Source organism: Hibiscus syriacus, unplaced genomic scaffold (assembly GCF_006381635.1).
Source record: "Hibiscus syriacus cultivar Baekdansim isolate YM2019G1 unplaced genomic scaffold, ASM638163v2 tig00111582_pilon, whole genome shotgun sequence".
Taxonomy (NCBI): Eukaryota; Viridiplantae; Streptophyta; class Magnoliopsida; order Malvales; family Malvaceae; genus Hibiscus; species Hibiscus syriacus.
The window spans coordinates 13,031,845-13,054,799 of NW_024063126.1; the positions used below are offsets into that span (position 1 = coordinate 13,031,845).

General features: G+C 32.3%; 4 protein-coding genes and 1 pseudogene across 6 annotated transcripts; 1 reads left to right on the top strand and 4 right to left on the bottom strand.

Moving 5' to 3' along the window:
* Positions 1-757: 757 nt before the first annotated feature.
* On the bottom strand, positions 758-3,272 carry LOC120165476 (probable F-box protein At3g61730). Its single transcript, XM_039174982.1, has 8 exons — positions 3,235-3,272; positions 2,402-2,601; positions 2,278-2,322; positions 1,839-2,006; positions 1,703-1,750; positions 1,296-1,466; positions 994-1,101; positions 758-885 (listed from the first exon to the last, which is right to left on the bottom strand). The coding sequence occupies exons 1-8, from the start codon at positions 3,270-3,272 to the stop codon at positions 803-805; spliced, it is 861 nt and encodes a 286-aa protein (XP_039030913.1). The 3' UTR covers positions 758-802.
* Positions 3,273-8,035: 4,763 nt separating this feature from the next.
* LOC120165485 (serine/arginine-rich splicing factor RS31-like) lies at positions 8,036-10,915 on the bottom strand. Of its 3 annotated transcripts, XM_039174989.1 has the most exons (6): positions 10,872-10,915; positions 10,330-10,476; positions 8,983-9,095; positions 8,652-8,881; positions 8,321-8,571; positions 8,036-8,214 (listed from the first exon to the last, which is right to left on the bottom strand). In XM_039174989.1, exons 2-6 carry the CDS (start codon positions 10,433-10,435, stop codon positions 8,057-8,059), a joined length of 858 nt encoding a protein of 285 aa, XP_039030920.1. In that variant the 5' UTR covers positions 10,436-10,476; positions 10,872-10,915; the 3' UTR covers positions 8,036-8,056. The 3 variants fall into 3 exon arrangements, with proteins under 3 accessions (XP_039030920.1, XP_039030918.1, XP_039030919.1); XM_039174987.1 differs by lacking the exon at positions 10,872-10,915 and having other exon boundaries at positions 10,330-10,730; XM_039174988.1 differs by lacking the exon at positions 10,872-10,915 and having other exon boundaries at positions 8,036-8,211; positions 10,330-10,705.
* Positions 10,916-12,216: 1,301 nt separating this feature from the next.
* Positions 12,217-12,903, bottom strand: LOC120165301. The gene has a single exon (XM_039174852.1). It carries the CDS (start codon positions 12,852-12,854, stop codon positions 12,300-12,302), a length of 555 nt encoding a protein of 184 aa, XP_039030783.1. The 5' UTR covers positions 12,855-12,903; the 3' UTR covers positions 12,217-12,299.
* A 4,266-nt stretch (positions 12,904-17,169) lies between these two features.
* LOC120165534 (60S acidic ribosomal protein P1-like) lies at positions 17,170-18,124 on the top strand. The gene is made up of 4 exons (XM_039175047.1): positions 17,170-17,254; positions 17,349-17,434; positions 17,585-17,800; positions 17,891-18,124. The coding sequence occupies exons 2-4, from the start codon at positions 17,363-17,365 to the stop codon at positions 17,942-17,944; spliced, it is 342 nt and encodes a 113-aa protein (XP_039030978.1). The 5' UTR covers positions 17,170-17,254; positions 17,349-17,362; the 3' UTR covers positions 17,945-18,124.
* Positions 18,125-18,542: 418 nt separating this feature from the next.
* LOC120165478 lies at positions 18,543-20,973 on the bottom strand (annotated as a pseudogene).
* Between the last annotated feature and the right edge of the window lie 1,982 nt (positions 20,974-22,955).

The window sequence follows — 22,955 nt, forward strand, 5'->3', positions numbered from 1 at the left end:
GTATGATAAACAATAGTTATTTAAAATATTATCATAGCTCATAAAATAAATGTAACAAAATCTAATAACAATAATCGATAATAAAAAAAAATAAGGTCTCTAAGTTTGTTGCAATGCAAGTCTCGTGATTTCATGTTTCGTGGCATATTAGAATATTCAGATGAGAAAATTCATGATGGACGTGACGTGAAAACATATAATAGGCCAAGCACTTCGTCACTCCACATTTTCGAATTCCTCTTCAAGCTTGAAATATTCCAAGACCAAATGTAATGATCGAATTACTTTCCTAATTTCATTTAATAAAAATATATTTTTCAAAATAAGTACCTAAAGTATATTTTAGTCAAATTAAATATTTAAAATTATCTTTTTGGTCAAAATAGATACATAAAATATTTAATTTTTTTATCTAAGTACCTAAAGTATTCTTTAATTAATATTATGTGTCAACTCTTTTAGAACTTACATGTAAAATGTTAAATATTTTCGGTCCCTATTTTGACAAAAAAATACTTTAAGTACTCAAAAGAAAAAGATGATATATTTTAGATACTTATTTATAGTATAAGCCATTTTAAAATAATGAAATAAAATTTTATGTTGGTGGGGAAAATAAAAATTAAAATACTCTTAAAATCGACGAGCAAAGCAATGTACCATTAAAAACCAATATCAAACCAAATCCTAAGGCCGGAGATCTCTTTTTTTTTAATTATTATAAGGGAAAGGGTTAGAAGTAAGAAACAAACCAATTTTGAATGATGAGAAGAGAAACTAAGTTTGTGTGGTTCATTCAGGTTCAGAGGAGCTGTTGTGAGATTCTGATTGAAACTACTTCCCCTTCAGCTCCGGCCCTCATGGCAAGGTACTTCATTAGAACTCCTGCTGCTTAGAGAAAAAAATATATCAATGTTTCAAACTTTATATTATACGGATATTTATATGAATTATACATGTACCGTCATAGCTGCATGTATGAGGACTTCTTACCTTGATTTTCTTGTAAATTGGTGTTGACTGCAACTGCATGAAGAGCAATTATTGCTTTTGGTTGAAAATCATGGGGTTGTCCTGTCCATGACTTGTAATCGAAGATCCCTGTTAAGCTCATTGGTAAAATTAAATCAGATTCCTGTCCATTTAGAATATTCGTGTTCTATTTATGTTCGGATTCGAAGATCTTTTAAATATATGAAATAATTTTCTAAAAACTGAAGATATCATTGTCGGTCAGACATAAATTTGACACAGCATATTCAGGAATGATTTAAAGGCTAAGAATCAAGTTTTACCGGCTGTTGAGTTGCTTGTGAGGTATTTGAGGTCGAAAATGGCCCCATAAGCTCCTCGTGATGTCTTTTTTATTTCATGAGATCCAATGAGTTCATAGTCCCAACTCCTATCCTGGTACCCTTGGCTAAGGAACAGCTCAATAAGCCTTGCATCTAACATCTGCATTGTTCCTACATAAACAATCAAATGTTCTTACTCTTGGTCCTGTTTAACTTGGCGATTTACATGTTATTCGGATTTTTCATTTTTCGAAAAGAAAATATTTGTATCTGACAATCGTATTCAACGCAAAACCAAACATCATAAGCGACTCTCTAAGAATCCTCCAAATACAAGAAGAATTTCAAGAAAATTGAATAGACTCATATCTTAAATATTTACTTGCATCTACAAAATAAGAGCTCACCTTCACATTTTTCAAGGTCACATACCGGGCATCGAACAAGTTGTAAATCTAAAAAGAAGAAGCTCGAGCATAGTTGGAATTTTGATCACAACTTAAATCAAACGCGAGGCAAAATTTAATCGGATTTGAGCTGTACCAGCTATCCAGATTCCGGTCTTGATTTTCCTTAGCAAACATGAGCCGTAAGACTGCAACATGTCATCTATATTTCCATGTTCTGGGATTTTCACAGGTGGATTCACCATCCTTTCGGAAAGAAATGCCACTTCTGAATTGAACGAAAATGCCCCAATCCACATCCAATCTGATTACTCCCCAAGAAAAAAAAACAAAGTAGTCACTGGCAAATTGTTACTATATTAATATCAGCACTTAATAATCAGCACATGCAGATATGAGCGTACACGAATATGATCAGGGATGGATACAAAATTTTAGGGATACCAAAAATAAATTATCAATAAACATATAAAATATATGGGAATTTGATGACCATCTAAAATCTCTCCAACTATGTGCAAAAACTAAGAAAATTTTAAATTTTGATTTTTGAGTAACATAGGCGACTAACTAACCAATATGTTTCTCCTGCTGGCGGAAAATATAGGAGTGACTTCCGTCTGCAAAACCCATTGGAATTTCAACATCAAACAGTTAATGCAGACACGTGTAAGATTTCTAAAGGGATTTTATATTTACCAACAACTGAACCATATAGCTTGGACCAACTGAATGCTACGTGACCAGGATCAGGAACCTGAAGGTCCCGCAAGCATGTGAACTTCCATATACACTCTTGCATGATAACATGGTTGAACCATTTATTCGTAACTGACAGCATCACTAACGATCGTCCATCCAAAAACCTGGCTATGTACGTCCACAGATCCTGCACATACCTTTTTGAGAATATATGAATAAGAGATTATTGATTAACCAATTCCTTATGGTATAAATTTAACAAATAATAAGTGTTTGGTTGCTGAGAAAACAAATCCAAATTGAAAACAAAATTAATATGTGAGAATTGAAATTTTAAGAGAAATGTTTTCTGTTTTGAGCAAAAATCTATACGCAGTATAACGAATGAGTAACAGAATTCACTGAAGGCAGATCAATGTCAAGCTAGGGTTTGGTAACTAAGAAAATTCAGCGGAATAACAGAAACCGGACCTTCTACTTCCCGAAAAATGAAAAAATAAAAAAAAGATATTGGAAACATTTTGAAATTTGAAAATTACAACGAAGATTTTCAAAATTCTGTGAATGCTTATTGAGCAAAAATATACAAGTAAAAACTACAAATGATGCAACATTAACCTCCGATTTACCAAATGAGTGACAAAATTAACTGAAAGGAGATTAATGTCAAAGCCGTGTTTGGTAACTAAGAAAATTTAGCGGAATAATAGAAACCGAACCTTATACTTTCCGGGGAAAAAGCAATACGAAAGCATAAAGAAATTTCAAAATTACGAAAATTATTTTCAAATTAAGACGAATAGTTTAAGATCACGCAAGTTCTAAGCTACCTCGCAATCCTTAGAACTACAGAAGCTATATTGACCATAATGAAAATTATTCGAACAATTCAAATCGGATACAGATTCCATTGGTGGAAAATATACATTTCAATGCTAAAACTTGTTGAAATAACAGTGTCTGGAACTGAAGTATCTCTGAATAACAGAGACTCGGTTAAATTTCCAGATCAATGGTTCACAGAGATCATGATCAGGGAAAGAAACAAGGGAAACGATTTCTCTTTCTTTAAACCCACTGATCGAAGCAAGAAGAAGCGCGAAGCTTACAAAATTCAGCTAAAACTCAAGTAATCAGCTCAAATTCTTTTTGATTCATCATCCGTTTCTTCAACTTCAACATTCATAGTTACTTACAAGACATCATTAAACTTAATTTCGAACTGATATTAGATCAAAATTAACTGAATTAGCTCAAATTCCTTTTCATTCCTCATTCGTTTCTTCAGATTTAACATTCATAGTTACTTACATTACCTTATTAAACTTAAAATTCAAGCTGATATTAGATCAGAATTAACTGAATCAGCTCAACTTCTTTTTTGATTCATCATTCATTTCTTCAGATTCAACATTCATAGTCAATTATAGGACATCATTAAACTTAAATTTCGAAGTGATATTAGATCAAAAGTAACTAAACAAACTCAAAACCTCAAAAGGAGGAAAGAAAAAGATTGAGAAATCAAATCGACGAAGCTTCAAATCAAAGAGATATATATAGTGAGAGAGAGAGAGAGACTACCAATTGAAGGTAGAGAGATTGGTGCAACGAGGAGAGGAGCAACTGAAAATGCCATTCGTTCTCTTCAATCGCTTCCTCATTCTTTTAACTGATTTTGAAAGAGGCACACATGCAAGCTCTTGGTATATATAGGAAGCGACGCGCCAAATCATTATGTTCAGAAGTAATTCAAAAAAGGAAAAACGGAACGGATCTGAAATGTGAATCGTGGATTGGGCTTATATTAATGGGTCTTCCTATTGGGCTATTTTAAAGCATTTCTTGAGGTAAAAGTACTGTACAAGTCCCGTATTATAGTATATAATGCATTTTGGTCTCTATACTTTTAGAACGAGTAAAACGTACTATACGACTTAATTAAATTACATAACATTAATTTAGAGTATGATACAGCACGTTCAACTTAACACATTTGAGTTAAAAAAGTTTAACTTGTTGCAGTTATTTTTATTCGATTTTATCGATTAAATGCAATGATTAAAGTTATTAACCTACAATAGGTTAGAGGAACATATCACATTATTTAAGTATACGGACTCAAATTACCATTTTACTTGTTTTTCCAACTTATAGGGACTAAAATCAATTCCACATTATAGTGCATGACATTGTACAACACTTTCATCGCATTTTGGGCTTATTGGTTTGGGAATAAAAATGATGCATCCGTGTAAAAAGGGTCTTGCCATTTTCTAATATGACAAAAGATTTTGAAACGCATCAAAATAATATATAAAAATCTCAAAACATATAAGCTAAGCGATTTTAGTGGTCAAGAAATTTATTGTTATCCTTTTGAAGTTTTTGGTTTGAGCGTTGTATATACACAAATATGAGCGTTTATTATCAAAGAGTTGAGAATCTTTACGAATGAATAAATGTATCATTGCACAACATTGTTTGCATTTTAGTTGTGTTTATATCGACATTCTTCTTAATGTATTTGTTATCATATTATGGGTCCATATTTCTTCAGTTTTAGGTGGTGTTTATTTTTACAGAGGTAAAAGGTCTGCAGTCTGTGTACTACATCTGCAGGCATCTGTGGACTACATCTGCAGGCATCTGCAGCAGAAGAGATGGACCAAAAGTTTGCAGTCTGCAAGAAGAAGACTGTTTGTTTTTTAACATCTGCAGACTGCTAAAATGAACTGAAATATAAATAAACTGATTTTTTAAACTTAAAAGAGTTTTGCAATACTGAGATTTAAATAATTTTAGTTTTACAATATTGAAATTTAAATAATTCATACAACTACAATAATAAATTATTTAAAATAAATCAATCCATACAACTACAATAATAAATCAATTAATATTTTAAAATAAATCAATCCATACTAATAAATTATTTAAAATAAATCAATCCATATTTTAAAATAAATCAATTCATACTAATAAATTATTTAAAATAAATCAATCCATACAACTACAATAATAAATCAATCCATACTAATAAATTATTTAAAATAAATCAATCCATATTTTAAAATAAATTAATCAATATTTTAAAATAAATCAATACATACAAATAAATTATTTAAAATAAATCAATCCATACTAATAAATTATTTAAAATAAATCAATCCATATTTTAAAATAAATCAATCCATACTAAAAATTTATTTAAAATAAATCAATCCATATTTTAAAATAAATCAATCCATACTAAAAAATTATTTAAAATAAGTCAATTCATACAACTACAATAATAAATCAATCCATATTTTAAAATAAATCAATCCATACTAATAAATTATTTAAAATAAATCAATCCATATTTTAAAATAAATCAATCCATACTAATAAATTATTTAAAATAAATTATTTTAAAATAAATCAATCCATATTTTATAATAATTTATTTTATAATAGTTTATTTTAAAATAAATTATTTTATAATAAATTATTTTAAAATAAATTATTTTATAATAAATTATTTTATAATAAATTATTTTAAAATAAATAACCTTATTAAATTATTTAAAATTATTTTAATAAATAACTATATTTTATAATTGTTCTTGAAGAGGTTTGAAGACCTTTGAAGACATAAAACCATGTCTGTACCGAGAAGAGCTCGCGCAGACGTTTGAAGAGCTTATGTCTTCTAAAAAACAAATAGTCTGCGAAGCCTAATGTCTATGTGGCGCAGACATAAGTGGTTTGAAGAGTTTGTACAATGAAAACAAACTAAGCTTTAGTTTATATTAAGACTCTAATGTAATGTAGGTTAAGGAAAAGCAAGATAACAAGATATATTTCGTCAGTAGACGAGCAGTTGGCACTCTCGTTTATAGACAATTTTTTCATGAAATATTTTTTTTACGAAGTGTTATTTCCTTCTTTTACGTTTATGATTAAAAGTTCTCTATGAATTATTTGTAAATAGATTACTTTTGATATTGTAAAATAGAACATGTTTCAGGATTCTAAATTAAAGACAATATTCCAACAATGTTTAACTTCAATTAATATTGGTTTAATACAAAAGTAAGTGTCAAAAGTATACCTAAAGTTAATTTTTAGTGTTTAAAGAATTTTTCGTTAAAAATAGGTGCTTAATGTTTTCAATTTTAAGTGTCTGGACGAAAACACCCTTAAATCTAGTTGTTAAGTGACACGTGTCAAAACTATATTTTTTTAAAAGTTTTTTACTTTTAAAAAAAGTAAAAATAATATTTTTATTAAAAGAACCATATTTTTTTATGAAAAAAATCCCCTTGGTCTCCATCCACCCCCTCTGCTTCACCACAGTTTTCCTAGAAATTAATCACTCCCCGTTGTTCCTCTCCCCCTGACAGAGACGAGGTATGGACTGATGTGAAAATAATGAAAAGGAGATCCCAATCGTCTGGTTTGGAGATTGGGAGATTTGAAAAGAATGAAAAAACAACAATCGAAGGTTCACAATCAATGAGAATAGTAATCGGGTAAGGGTAGCTGTTAAGGGAATGTAAACTCGTCCGTGGTTTTGGTTGGCAGTTATTGAGCAAATATCTATGGACCAATCAACAGATGTTGTAAACCAATCTTAACATATATGATAATGGAGTGGGGATAATTGATTCTCTCCTTTGTTTCTACTTCGTTACTCTATTTTCCCACAAACGGCAAGAAGGTGAGCAAATGAAAGAAACAAAATTCAGAAAAAGAATAATGGCATTGTCCAGACTCAAACCGGAGACTTTCAATGTGTTCGACTGACGTGATAACCAACTATACCACGACACCTTAACATTTATGATAATGGAGTGAAGACAATTATCTCCTTTGTTTCTACTTTGTTACTCTATTTTCCCGCAAACCGTAAGAAGGTAAGCAAATGAAAGAAACAAAATTCAAAAAAAGAATAATGGCATCGCCCGGACTCAAGCTGGAGACCGTTAGACTGACGTGATAACCAACTACACCACGACACCTTAACATTTATGATAATGGAGTGAAGATAATTGATTATCTCCTTTGTTTCTACTTCATTACTCTATTTTCCCGCAAATGGCAAGAAGGTGAGCAAATGAAAGAAACAAAATTCAGAAAAAGAATAATGGCGTCGCCCGGACTCTAACTGGAGACCTTCAGTGTGTTTGAAAAACAACTACACCACGACACCTTCTCAAAGGGCACAAAATATTTTACATATTTGTTACTTTTAGAAAACCTTTTTCGTTTGCATCGTCCTCGAGCGTTATGAATTTTTCTTTAACATACTGAGATTAAATACTTATTCCGGTTATGAAATTATTATTATCATCATAGTTGCCTAAACGCAAGGATTTCTCGTTTCTTTTAAAGAGAGAATTTGGCTACCGTGTTTAAAAGCTAACAATTAAAAGAAAAATACTATGTTGATCGATGCATAAAAGACCAGAGCTTTTGCCATTCATCATTTTTCTCTTCGATTCCGTAAAAACTCGATTCGGGATTTCAAAAGATGCATGTAAGTATGAGCAAACGTATAGGAAGAAACGAGCAAACATCTTTTTTTTTTACCATAACAAATGTCTATGTATAAACTGGAATCCCAATTCATACTGAAAATTACCAGTATATCATTTGTACTTTCACCTAAGAATCTCCATACTTAAAAGAGTTCAACGGGAAAGAGAAGAAAAAAACTACACATTCTACTGATGAAGCACAAACTATGATAGGCAGATTGAGCAACAAGCTTTCTCCATCAATCTGATATTCATGTCCGGGACCTTCGAGCAGGCGATCGGCTGAACATTAAGGATGGAATTAATTATGGAAATAATAATAAATAATTCCAAACATGGTATATAGTCGGTCGCAAAAGAAGAAACAATAAATAGCTTTTAATCACATTACCTGCGGTATCTCCCATATTCGGGACTCTTCTGCCTGTCATAAGCCGGACCATTATAGCGATCATAAACAGGACTACGAGCCCTACATAATCAGGACTTGGTCGCCGGCGATAAGCGGGACTTGGAGGCCTCTGATATGGACTATCCCCATGTCTACCACTACCACCTCTTCTAGGACTCTCGTATCTGCCATCCCTCTCATCATCATCCCTTAAAGCATATTCAACAGACACGACTCTGTCCAGTAACTTGCTGTAAAATTCACAAACATTTGTAAATTAGGAGCAATATCATCTCACATGAAATTAATAACAAAAAATGTATATTCCCACCTTCTCTGTGTTGCCTCAAGGGCTTTGCTAGCATCCTCTTGCGTGACAAATTGCACAAACGCAAAGTTCCGCCTAATGCGAACATTAAGAACCTTCCCGTATGGCTCAAAGTGCTTTGTTATATCTCGTTCCCTTGTGCGAATCGGATCAAAGTTGATAACAAACAAGGTTTTGGTGGGCCTTTGACTTGTGGTTGACCTAGAACCATCACGGTGCCGACCACGTTCACCCTGACAATAAAGTTATCCTCAAAATAATTTGTTTTTTTCATAGCCATTAAAATCAAAACCAGCAACTGTTGAAAGCAATAATTCACACAGCAATAACATACCTTAGCCCACTCCACGGAAAGTCGTCGACGATCGTATCCAAAAGGTACATTGTCAAGTCCACGAATAGCATCTTCGGCATCTCGTTCATCCTCAAAATAAACAAAAGCAAACCCTATAACACAAAGCAAAATCAGAGGCAGAAATGACAGTTTATACAATTGGTGCTATACCCACACAACTACAGGTACATCAGCCAAATCGCAGGATTTCTTTTCCCAGCAAGAACTAAGAAAATATACAGCACCTGCAAGTAGGTGAAGGAAGGGCTGATGCACATAAGGATGTAGAAGCGTTGCATGATGCACTAAATCAAGATGGTGGCATGTTAAAAGTTAAAATCCAAGTTTTCAGGGTCGGACACATTATTGCAAAGCATGTTTCGCCATTCAGACAGCAGGAGTTCAGAAATTGAAGACATGGCATGACAGATTTCAGTGATCCTCTATAGTCAGTGGTACAAGGCATGACATGATAGTTTGATAGGTCAACACCAGCCAGTGAGGTTGGTGAGTAACATAATCGAGTGAAGAAAATGCAGGATGATGCCATCAGTGAGTGGCAGGAGAGTAGACAGGCAGGCATGAATTTTTTATTTGCAGAAAGTTGGCGAGCCCATATAGAAGCTCATTTTCCTTCAGAAGAAATTCCTGCGCCAAAACAAACACTTAATATACAATGGTTTTCTCCAGTAAACTGGAACCCTTCAGGTGTCATTTAATTTCTCCCAGTTAGTGTGATCAGATATACAGACTCCTGTGTATGTACATCTGACATCCAAGTCCAAAACAAAATAAATGACTGTTTTACAAGACCATTCATTAAAAAATCAATGTCACATGCATCCTCAAGCCAGGATATAAGCAAGACTACAGCTCAACAAATCACGCCTAACATTCCCCATATTACAATAGCCTCAGGTAAGTTGAGGCATTATTAAAGAATGGGCAGGAAACAAGGTCACAGATTTGAAGAACAAAACTAGCACACGAGTTGTTCATTTACCATGATGAAAAATGATATCATAAAGTTAGCAATGTGAAGGAAGAAAATAAAGCAAAAATAGTAATTCCACGGGAACATTTGTTATGAGAAAAATTCTCTAGGTGTTGAATGGGAAACAAATTTGAGGAGACGCCACCATTTGCAAGTGATCAAGATTCCAGAACAAACAAAAAAACTATAATATTAAGTACCAATTTCCCATTACCAATCAATTAAAGTCAAGAAAATGTAATACAATCGGCAAACTACCAATAAAATGAAAATGTGAAGATGCACCAAACCACATAAAAGATGCATTTTAAATTCAGAAAGTCTCACATTCATTGTTTTAATAAAAAAATTACCAGATTTCATGTCAACCCTCTCAATCCTCCCATACTTTGAAAATAAACGCTCCAGCTCTGACTGCCGAGTCTCGAACTCGAAATTCCCCACAAAAACTGGTCTCATTTCCCCCAAAAAGATATCAGCACCTAATCTTCGGCAGAAACCTAATCGAGAAAAGAAAAACAGAAAACGCATTATTAAAACATTAAAATTAGGGGAGAGACTTCGAGTATTATTAGGGTTTCAAATAGAGCTATCGCGGCCGCTATTTCCAGGTAGCAGCGCCGTCCGCCATAGCTAAAGACCTTGATAGCGTTTTGATTAAATTTCACCTCAAAATAGAAGCGGATAGAGGCCGCAAATAGAATTATGTAACGGAAAATAGACGCAATATCAGTCGACTATTTCTGCTAAACACGATGGCTTTTGTAAATAAAAAAAATCCTTCACAACAAAGTAATCAGAAAGAAAGAGAATTAAGCGTTACGATCCAAATCAGAAAACCATATGTTGCAGAGGCAGAGATGTTTCAAATTAAATTTAGGGTTTCAGAACTTACCTTAATGAGACTTGTTTGGCGCTGGTGATGTATGAAGAAAGTTTTGAGAGTGGATCGGGAATTTAAAATGGAAATTCAAGAAAACTATTATATATATATATTTTAAGCGTAAACTACATTCATAACCACTTAACTATGTGATAATTCTATTTTGATCATAGTTCTCTTAATTTTTTTAATAAAATCACTTAACTATTTAAATATTATCATAGTTAATTTTTATTATTTAAATATCCAATAATATCTTAATTTTAATTTAATAAATTTAATTCTTCAATCAAAAGATAATATGTGTTGTCACCTTATTAAAAAGTTTTTAAATTTATTTTATTAATAAAAAAATTTCTTTAGAAGGTGATACATGTCACCTCATTAAATAAAAAATAAATTAGGTTATAAATCAAACTTAGACTTGAAGAGGAAATTAAGTACGCTAGCATTGGACCAGACCCCATATTAGTACTTATGGATGGGCATGGGTTAGGTTCTTAGTCCATCCGACTTGATCTGAGAACAATGTAGTCTCCAACGAGACTCGACCCAACCCAATCAAAACAAGGTTTTACCCAACCCGATCCGACCCGAATATATGGCTTAGAAACCCGACTTGATCCGAACCGATCCGAAATAATAAAAAAAATATTTTTATTTAATAAAAACAGTGACTTAATTGAAAAAATATATATAGAGGGGTATTATTGTAATTATTTCTAAATATATAAGGTAAAATTATATTTTTTTCGGGTTGGGTAGGGTCGGGTATTTTTCACCCTAAACCCGAACCCGACCCGTTCTGAACCCGATTTTTTTTTAAAAAAATACGACTTGATTGGGTCTGATCGGGTCGAAACCCATCGAGTTCAGGTTGAGTGCCCATCCCTATAATAGTACTAAATTACAACATAAATTATATATCCTATGGTAGTTAATGGAATAAAAACAAAAATTGGTTTAACGAGGTATCAAACCCGAGATTTAGGAGAGAATGAACATAATTTAATCATTAGGCCAGTTCTCATACTTAATAATCTATTACAACAATTTATATATATTAGTTAATAGCAAAAATAAAATAAAAATGACTAAATGAATTTTCAAATCTAGATTAATAGAAGATATGAGACTCTAGGCTCTAGTTAATTGAATATGTTTTATCTGTTTAGAATTTTTTTTAATTATTAATAATGCATATATATCCTATAGATGCAGTTGTTCAAATATAAGATCACTAAAAAATAATATTTTATTTTACTACTAAGGTCGCTTAATGGTTCGGTTCGAATTAAAACATTGGACAACCGTTTCTTTTTGTCCTAATTTCAAAATTAGAAAGTAGGAGGGAGTAAATCCATAATTTAATCATAAAATACATACTGCATATATTTTCTAATTCTACAATAAGATTGAGGCCACCGTCTATATTCAGCATTACTTCTCAATGGATCCTTTGCAACTACTAACAACACTCCACCGATCAGAATTACTCGCCGACGACGACACCCCATTACCACACTTAGCTACCGTCCTCACGCTCTCTATCAACGCCTCCGTCGGAGCCTCCTGCGCCAATATTTCCGCCAACTTGTCCGGACTTATCACCAGCTTCACCTTCCAAACTGTCGGTGGCGCCGGGGCCACCCCCGTGTCGGTTCTCTTCAACACCCTCTGCTGATCGAACGACATGCGATACGGAGACGAAGACGACGAAGAGGAAGCAGGTGTTATAAGATTGTTGTTGTTCTTATTGATCTTGCTGTTGTTGCGAGGGAGGAGATAGTAGAGGTTGCCTGCGTGGAGGTTTTCATGGCGGACCAGAGGCTGTGAGAGCCTGTGCGGGGTGCGGTAAATAGCTTGGCCAGGGAACTCCTTGGTTATGCTATAGGCGGTTATGGGTGGCGATAACTCCATGATGCCGCCACCAGGTGTCACCACTTTTACCATTTCTTTAACTTCTCCGAATGATTTGAGAACACAATTGCCCATGTGCGGTCTTCTGTGTTTCTATCCTCGCCTATAAGAAAATTTTCGCAGGGATTGGCCGTGTGGTTTTAAGCCATGGAAGCTTGGAAACCTTCTGATCAGATATAAGTGTTGAGTGACACATATTTATAAGGTGGCGACGAGCGAGATGAGAATAGTAGTTGGGACTAGATGTTTGAAATTTTTGCGTTTATTAATAGAGTAAATTAGATCGACAGAATCGTTAATATAATAAATATTTATAAAATTTAATCTAAATTAATCAGTTAATAAATTAAATAATAATAATTAATTTTAAAAAATAGTATATCATTAAGATTTAATAAAAAAATGTAATAGACAATTATATTTGATACATTCATATAGTATAAAATTATTAGTGAATATTATAATAATTTGTTTTATACAATTTTTACAAGGAGAATATTATAATGATTTTTCAATGTTGTTAATAATTAATATATATATATATATATTACTTTTAATTATTTAAGAGGCATGTCGCCGATCTTTAATGGAACGGGTGTTACTCATTCTTCTTTATCTTTTATTTATTTTCTTTTATTTCATTATTTTAGCTTTTACTTTTTTATTAATTTGTGATGAATATAAAATAATATATGTTCATAAACTTTTAATTATTTAATTTTAAACAGTCTACATCTCTATGTAAGTAGCGCACGAACTTAAAAACTTCACAGAATAACAATAATTCTTTAACATTTGATTCATGTTTAATAACTTATTCTTTTTTCATTTTTTTAAAAAATATAAATGTTTTCTTGCTATTATAACATGTTTTGTTTTTTTTATAGAGTTGAATTCGACATTGATTCTCTATTTGATATTTATTTTGTCATCTTATTGATTAACTCTTGATTTAGTCGATCAAATTGATTTTCTCGTATTAATAAATAATATCAATTATCTGAAATAAATTTAATTAAGTTATGATAAAATCTATTATAAATGTATCCTTATCCTTCTCCACCAACAATAATGTTTATTTGTATTTCTAATTTTTTTAAAATTATTAATGGAATTTTTAGTCCTTTTCACGTAAAGTCGAGTTTTTAATATTTAGTGATTATTCTATATTATTTTATTAATAATTATTTTATGTTATTTGATGGTTTTAAAAAATAATTAATTAATGTAACTAGATTATTTATTTTTGAAAATAATAAGTTTAATACGTCTTATTTTATTTATTAATAAATTTTAATTACTTTTATTAATTCAAAATATATAATTATATTTTATAAAAATTATAAACTATTCATAAATTAAATAAAAATATATCATATGATAAGATAAAATTATGAAGTTCGTCGGCGCGAAGCCGACACAAGAATAGTGTCATTGTCCACCCAAAACCTAAAGTCTTGTGGCATTCATAGTTATATGGTCCACTTGTCCTGTTGTAATTAATAGCTCTTCACTGTCCAGTGGTTTGGGTATTACACGAGAGTCGGCCGCACGACAACTTTAACTAGGTAAGAGTGTAAATAAGATGATATATATAGTAATATATTTAAGTTCGATTTGATCGGGTAATAATGTTTAAAATATATGGTTAAAAATTTTCGGTTGATATTTCATCTCTCTCTTAAGTTATAAGTTAATTAAGAATTGTTCAAAAATAAAGTTTGGTTCAATTAAAGTTCAATTAATATTCAATTTAAATGGACTTGATTCGAATTCGAATTCTATTTGATTTCTTAATGAACCAAAGTGAATGAACTTGACTCATGTTCAAATTCGACTCGAGTTCTTAATGAGTCGAAGTGAGTTACTTGATACACAACTCGAGAAGATAATATACTTCATTCATCTCACTAAATGTGTCTCTTTTGATTTTTAGAATTGTCTCATTCAAAATATCATATTAGAAAAATCAACAAATAATAACACTTATATTTTATTTTTACCCTTATTCGTCCCATTATTTTACACATTTCAAAATAAATCTATTAAATATATCAATTACTTTTTAGAAATGATTTTATAATTTCTCTTGGTCAAATACATATCCTAAAACTATGTGTATGACCAATATAAGATATAAATTATGGGACAAAGTATTAAATTTTTAATTTTAAAATTAAATTATTAATAATATTAACATTTATATTTTTTTATAAAAATGTGATATAAGATTTTTATGTACTTAGGTTCATATTCAAGTTCGAGCTTAATTGAGTTAAGCATGAGAATATTTTGAGTTCAATTTTTTTTAGCTCGGGCCGAGCTACACTTTTTTATTTGATTTTTAAGTTGAGGTTAACAATTTTCAACTCATGAGCTTTCAAGTTATGTCAAATTTTCAAATCAAATTCAACAATATTTAAATTTGACTAAACTCGTTTACAATGCTAATTATAATTACAAATAAAAGACAATTCTTTTCTTTATTTGGATTGCTTTTTTACGTAAAAAAAGTCATATATTTATAAAATTATTATTAAATAAATGATATTAATTTTAACAACAATTTAATATATATTAATTATGTTAAAAGCATAATAAATTTTTAGGTTTGTTTGGTGGTTAGACTTTTGATTTTAATCCCTAAAAATTAAAGTTTGACTTTCCTAAGGAGCCTTTAATATATATTTTTCTCAAGTTTTTCCAATAAAACTAAATCGTATCAGTGTGAACTTTACTTTGAAAATTGTTAATCACGTCGTTATCGATTTAATGATTCAATAATATGATTAAAATAAAAACCAAAATTTAGTGATATGAACGATACATCATCTAAAGTTCAATGATATCTTATATAATTTACTCTTAAATTATTTATAGTGATCCATATTTTTTAGGCTTAAGGGTTACTGTTGCTCTTGTAGTAGACTCAATTTATTAATTTTGTCCTTATCGTATTTTTGCATCAATTTAACCCTTGAAGTTGTTTAATTGCATCAAATTATATCATTGACCATTTTGACTAACAGAACCGTTAGTTTATGTTTATATGATTTACAGTTGTTTTACTTCAACCAATATTGCTGATGTGTCTCTATGATGACATTGTATTTATTAAAAACAAAAAAATTTGTGGTATTTATTAAAAATGAATAATAAAATATTTTAAATATTTGCTTAAATATTTAAAATATCTCATCTTGGTGGCCTCTACTACAAGCAACGGTAACAATGGAGCAAGCGACAGTGAACTAGCGTCGGACGGTCAATGGCGAGAGCTCCCCTTCGGGCACAATTTTACAACCTGCAAATCAATATTAGCCGAAGCAAGGGCAACGAAAAATCAAAAGAAACGGATGATGAAGGTGGGGTTTTAGATTTTTGATGATGGAGGCGTTAGTTGAAAGATTCCCACAATGAAGATGTTCCAATATTGAATTCAATACCATCATACAGTTAGCAGGGGCGAATGGAGGTGTTTTACTTCAAAGGAGCCGACAAGTTTTTTCAAGATCTACAACAAACGATAACAGTTTGGGGAAAACGGACTTCAAGTCCATGATCAAGAGGTCAAAGTAAGCCAACCTGTGAAGTTTGGACTTGATTGACCACCGACGATGGCAGCCAACGCAGTGGTCACCGATTGGTGAAGCAACCTGAAAACTGATGGAATAACCATATCTGAGATTGAAGAGCCCGGGTGGAAGGGGAAAGAAATAAAGTTTAAAAAAAATTAAATGGTGATTCCAAAACCATGTAGTTTTGGGGTGATAGAAGAAAGAAGAAGAGATATCACAACTTTAATCCTCTGAAGAAAAAGAATAAGATAAATCACAACTTTAATCGTCTGGCGTGAAAACAGTTGGCGCCTACATAAGTAGAAATTAACGGTTCCATTAGTCAAGATGATCAATGGTGTAAAATAATGCAACTAAACAACTTCGATGACTAAATTGATACGAAAATAGATAAGGTGAAATTGATAAATTGAATTTACTACTTGGGCAACAACGACCCATAAGCCTATTTTTTAATTATGCTTAAAAAAAACAAAGGTAAAATTGTGTCTACGTACTATAATTTGTTTTATTTCGATTTTTCATTAAAGAATTGTCACATTCACATTTTTTACTACGTCATTGTTTAACCCTGTTAACAGCTTTGAGACATAGTAAAATATGGGAAGCAAAATACAGAGAGAAAAACGAACATTTTAAAAGTATAGGTATCACATTGTTTTATTGAGCGTCTTCGCTCATCTTATTTTGATGACCTTGTCATAATTTGTTTATTTTTAAATAAATATTTTAGGCCCAACAAGCAAATAGCTAAGAAACCGTTCGAGGCCGGTTGAACAGCCTAAATCACACTAATTTTCCATTCTTTAAAATTCCTCTTTCAGAGCCGAAGAGAAACCCTAGCAACACTTTGCTGCCAACTTTGAACTGCGGCTGCTCAAATTTGCACATTCCCAGGTAAACTTTACATTCCTAGATTTCCTGGACCTTTATTTGCATTTATAGTGCTGTGGGTGTTATTTTTAATCGTTATTCGGGCTGGCTTTTTTAGTAACAGACGAAACGATGTCTTCCGTTAGTGAAGCTGCTTGCTCCTACGCTGCTTTGATTCTCCACGACGATGGCATTCCCATTACCGTATCCTCTATGCATTTTTGTTTTATGATTCCCCGATTTAGAGTTTGAAGTTTATTTTTATTTCTAATTGGATTTTGATTATTGTTGTTGGAAGAATTAATTACCCGTAGATTTGGGAAGTTGGTTGTTTTCTTTAACTTTTTCTAATAGGCTGAGAAGATTGCAACTATAGTTAAAGTTGCAAATGTTTCGGTTGAATCTTATTGGCCAGGTTTGTTCGCTAAGCTTTTCGAGAAGTGTGACATTGAGAATCTTATAACCAATGTTGGTGCTGGTGGTGGTGGTGCTCCGGTTGCAGCTGCGCCTGTTGCTGCCGCTGGTGGAGGTGGCGCTGCTGCTCCACCTCCTGCTGAGGAAAAGAAGAAGGTTGGACTATAAATCACTAATGAAGAATCAGATGCATTTCGTTTGTCACCATTTATTCTAATGTGCGATATTTTTTTGGTTATTCTGCAGGAAGAGCCAGAGGAGGAGAGCGATGATGATTTGGGATTTGGTTTGTTTGATTAGAAAGCTCCTTTCAGCTCCTGTTTTGGTCACATTACTGGTTTAATGCTTTAAGCTTTGAGAGTAGTTGCTGTTTTGAGTTTTATCTGTGTTAGTATTTGTCTGTTTTGAGTAATCTTCCTTTAAGAATTGTATGTTTGAGTCTCTTTTTTATATATATACAAGTCTTCTAAGACCATTTTTTCCATTTTGGAGTGTTGAATTTATGTTGGTTATTTCATTGCAATGCATGATTTGGTGCTTAGTTTGTTGTTTTGATCTGTATCTGTGAGTATCGGATATATGTGTTATCACTTTTTCATATGCATGCCGTGAGTATTGGATATATAATATATATCCTCTGGCATTGAGGATCACACGTTTTGTATGCATGCTTAAATCTGATAATATGTATATCCTCTGGGTATAATGCCGACTATTTTTTGACATTGTCGTTTGTTCTTAGTATGTTTTGGTAAATGTTTTGATGGCAACTGTTGGCAATGAAATGATGCTTGGTATGTGTAGAATCAAAATTAGCATTGTTAATCGTTAGTATCAGACTATTCCTTGAACGCATTAGATTTGATAATCTGTGTGTTTATGTTGCATTTGTACATTTTCATGTTATAGTCATTTTTGACATTATATATCTAATGCTAAGTTTATTAGGGCACACAACCCAAATGCTTGCACAACAAGAGATTTGGTACACTTGTGACCTTGCATTACAGTCACCTTCTTCCTCTTTCACTTAGGGCTGCTGCATTTCTTGTGTCTCTGAGTTTCTTCCCCATAGCAGAATATATAAACCGGTTATGATTAAGATTGATCCAATGACACTGTTCATTGGTAGCAAATCGTCGTTATAACCATATAAATGTTTGAGTATTAGCAACAATTGATATCAGGAAATTAGTGTTAGAGTAGATGACCTTCCCCAAGTAGAGTTTTCCATGTAGAAAGGAGAAATCGAACGTGGCTATGAATATTTGCAACAGTGGAGTACATGCTGATGTGAAGACCGGTACCCTATGCTCGACACACCATGACATTCCCACAGAGCACAAGCCCGGTGCAACTATTCCCTGATATAGATTAGATTCCAAACATAGGCATGTTAGGGGAGCAAAACCATACTTTGACCATTATTTACATACACCAAATAAGAACAACAAAGAGGGTATGCTTACCGCAAAGGCGACCATCATTAGTTCAAGTTTTTCCTTCAAGATCCATTTGTCAAAGTCCCTCTCTGCTATCAATCCTGAAATGGCTGATTGAAGGGAACTGAAGAGGGACAGAAAGGCAGTGCTTGAATATTTGCAGGGATATCAATCCTAGCTTGAAGAAGGAACCACAATGACCAGCAGACTGTGAATGCAACTGGAAACATCGAACCAATACCCCACCTCTCTCTCATCCTAGTTGAAACCATTGAGCTGTTGTAGTTTACAATACGATCATTTGTGTCCCTTGAATCCGATCCCACCACCGACTTTCCTTTGTAAAGTGTCAGTACCATTGATCCACTGATGCAAACCAATGTGCGGACTACCTTTGCTTGGCCGGCCTTGCTTCTGATATTAACTTTCTCGAGCCTGAAAATTATGATTCAATTCGAGTTATGACTTGGTTTAAACATCTAGTTGGAGAGATGATGAGTTTGGTGTTTAAGGATTTTACCCAAATGGTACAGCCAAAACCATGGTGATTGCAGGAACTGTGTTTAGGAATGCACATGAGAACGTAGCTGCAGTATACTCGAGCCCAAGAAGGAAAAAAAATACTGTGCCAATGTTGTCTTGCAGGGTTTGTCTTGTTTATAAGTTCTTAGAATAATTATAAGACGGTAAATTTTAGTACAAGGTCCCTGGATTATACATTTTTAGTAAATTTAGTCACTTGATCATTTCTAGTCCTTTACATTTTTATTCAATTTACTCCCTTGATCATTTCTAGTCCTTTACATTTTTAGTGAATTTAGTCACATGCTTTTTTTCTAAGCATCTAATGATATGATATGCACACCTTAATATTTGTTTTGTATATATTTCTCTTTTTATTTTTTAAAAAATGCAAACAATTTTGTCCAAATATACAAAAAATACCAAAATGTATGTCACGTCTCCTAGGGACGGAACTATCTAGGACATTGGACGAGCCTGCCCCATCCTCAAATTAAATATTGAACCCCTAAATTAAAGCTTTTAGGTCCCTACTAATTTTAAAGCTAGTCATATTAAGTCATCCCATCCTTCGATTAGTTATTAGCTTTCTATCAGTTTTAAAATTAGTCAAATTAAATATTGACCCCCAATTTTTTTTGTTTAATTCTTTTCTTGCCCCTATCAGTTTTGAAATTAATCAAATTAATTGCAGCCCACATATATTTAGTTGAAATACTTATTAGGTCCCAATCAATTTTAAATTTAGACTATTTGAACCTCATAATGTTTTATCCTAATTCCATCCTTGACTTCATCTTAGGTTTTTATAAAATAATTCATGTCAAATTATTTGACAAAATTAATGAAAAAAAGTTTGCCTTTACATTAGAAATGAATATACTATAGTAGAAGAAACACATCCGCAAAAAGTACATAATACGAGAACCTTGTATACAATTTAACCTTATAAAATCAGTAGAATAATCATTAAAAAAATGGAGCTATTTTGAATTTTACGACTAACCCTACGAGAGCATTCAGGAAAAGCTGGCAGACATCGGATGTGAGCTTTGGTCTACCTTTTCTGCATGGAAGTTCATAAACCGAACATAAACATCTCGAGAATATAATATCAATACCAAGAAGATACAAAATACCATAAATAAATCGAACATATTTATATCGAACGTATATATACCTTTCCCGAACGTAGGCAATTGGTGTCAAAGAAAGTGTAGAAATGGCTTGACGATATACTAAGATGACTGGTTCCTCGGTCAAGAATCATTTTGAAAAGTGCTTTAGTTGTAGCAAAGGCAAAGTTGACAGCTACAATGGCAACAACAAAGCTCCATTGTCCACACCACTTCATCTTATTTATGAACCAAAATGGCCTCGAGCTTTGAACCACAGTCCCAGTCCTTTGGGAATATGAATATTATTTCCATCGAATCCAAGCAATCGGGTGGGTGGAAAGTGAATGATATCATTTGGGTCATAGATTTGCACCAATCCATGTGCTTGTTAATTGCATCTCTCGATTTGTCATGGAAGTGGAGGGTGGTCTATTCGAGGAAAGAAAGTGGAGATTGATGGTGGGAGACAAGACTCGAGCATCCATTTTGGCCTCATGTAGGGTTTAAGAAATGGAATAGAGCTGAAATAATATCTCGAGTCATCTAAACGAAGAAAGGCTCGTCGTTCGATCTTAACTATTGGCTTGCACTTGCATACTCAAGGGTTTAACATCGTCTTCTGTCATGATTCATGAAAGTACTATGTATTGTACTTTCTTCGGACCTCCTTCACAAATTATATTTCCATTGTTGGTCTTTTGCGTGTCAAAGCCTCCATAATCTAATATCTTTCGGAAGACTGCAATCTCCTGGTATGATTAATGGATGACCCACATGATCTCCCAAGACTAAATATACTAACGGACATTATATAAGTCAATTCATCATACATAGCTGGAGAAGGGATCTTGAGGTCTTAATCTATCGATTGATAAGACTATTCATCATCTTCTTCATGTCATATGCTCTACATTCCCCTCATAAAACCACCGGTCATTACTCTCTATCCAGTCATTACTTTCCATCCAAACTAGAAAAAGTAAATCGTTTTTCCATCAACACTACAAATATGATAATTTGATTGAATTGAAGGGTTTGAAGAGTTAACAGCACCATCTTACTAGGCCAAGGACACAAGATTCAACTAACATATATAAAGATTAATTTAACCTTCACACCTTCTCATGCAACGAGTAACTTTAGGACACTAAGAGATCTTAGAATGAATTCGTGATTATCTGTCCTAATAATATTATTTTTAATGTTTGAATTTAAAATTCTCTTTTAAAAATATAATATATCTTAGTATTATATTTTATAAAAGTTGTGTTTAGTTAACGAAATAAATCTACCTCTCATTCTGAGCGGCACATTTTATATATGTATAAAAATAAACCTAGACCTATACATGAGTGCATGAACCAAATCCCATCTAGTTAGGATACATTGATTGATGAGTAGTAGTAGGCATTGAATAAGTAGATGTTGAAAATGAGATTCTCAAGTTGGTGGGTTGTACCATTATTATATGAGTGGGAATGGATTTGAGATTTCATATCATGTGTTAGGACTCTCTTGGTGCGCTACCATCTAGACGTGGGTGTCATTGAATTATTATTTTTAGTATATTAATTCGAATCGAAAACTGCACAGGCAAAAACGATTATCTCAATCCAATTTGATCCATTTATAAATGTCGAATCCCTTGATCTTGTTTGAGAGATCTAATGTATCATCTCACTAAATCAACTGATTGTCAGTGATGTCATTGCATTATTGACAATAATTTGAGGTGCTTGTTGGTAATCGCCTCATTCTTTTATTCTTTCTTTCTAGAGAATATAAAGTTCCTAAGATGGGTAATATTAGTATGATTGTTGTTCTAATATTCCAAAGGATGTGAGTTTGAATGGTTTTAAATATGTATTATTTTTTTATTTAAGGGTTTGAGTTTATATAATTAAAGAAACTAAATTATTAAATGACATAATGCTAATACCTCTAACCTTTATTAAAATGGTCATTTTTTTAATTTTTGAAGTATTTTGACTCACAACGTTTCACTTTAGAGCAAAAAGACTCTAATTTTTTTACTGAATAGTCACTTTTATCCTTATTCTTCTTTTTTAGAGCATTTTGACCCTACCGTTTCATTTTAGAGTAAAAAGACTCTAATTACTTTTCCCTCAACCATTATCTTCGTGAAGTGTAGACTTCTTTTTTTTTTGAATTAACCACTAGTATTTGATCTATTGGTTGATTTATCCAGATTGAGTTGTGTAGAAGTCC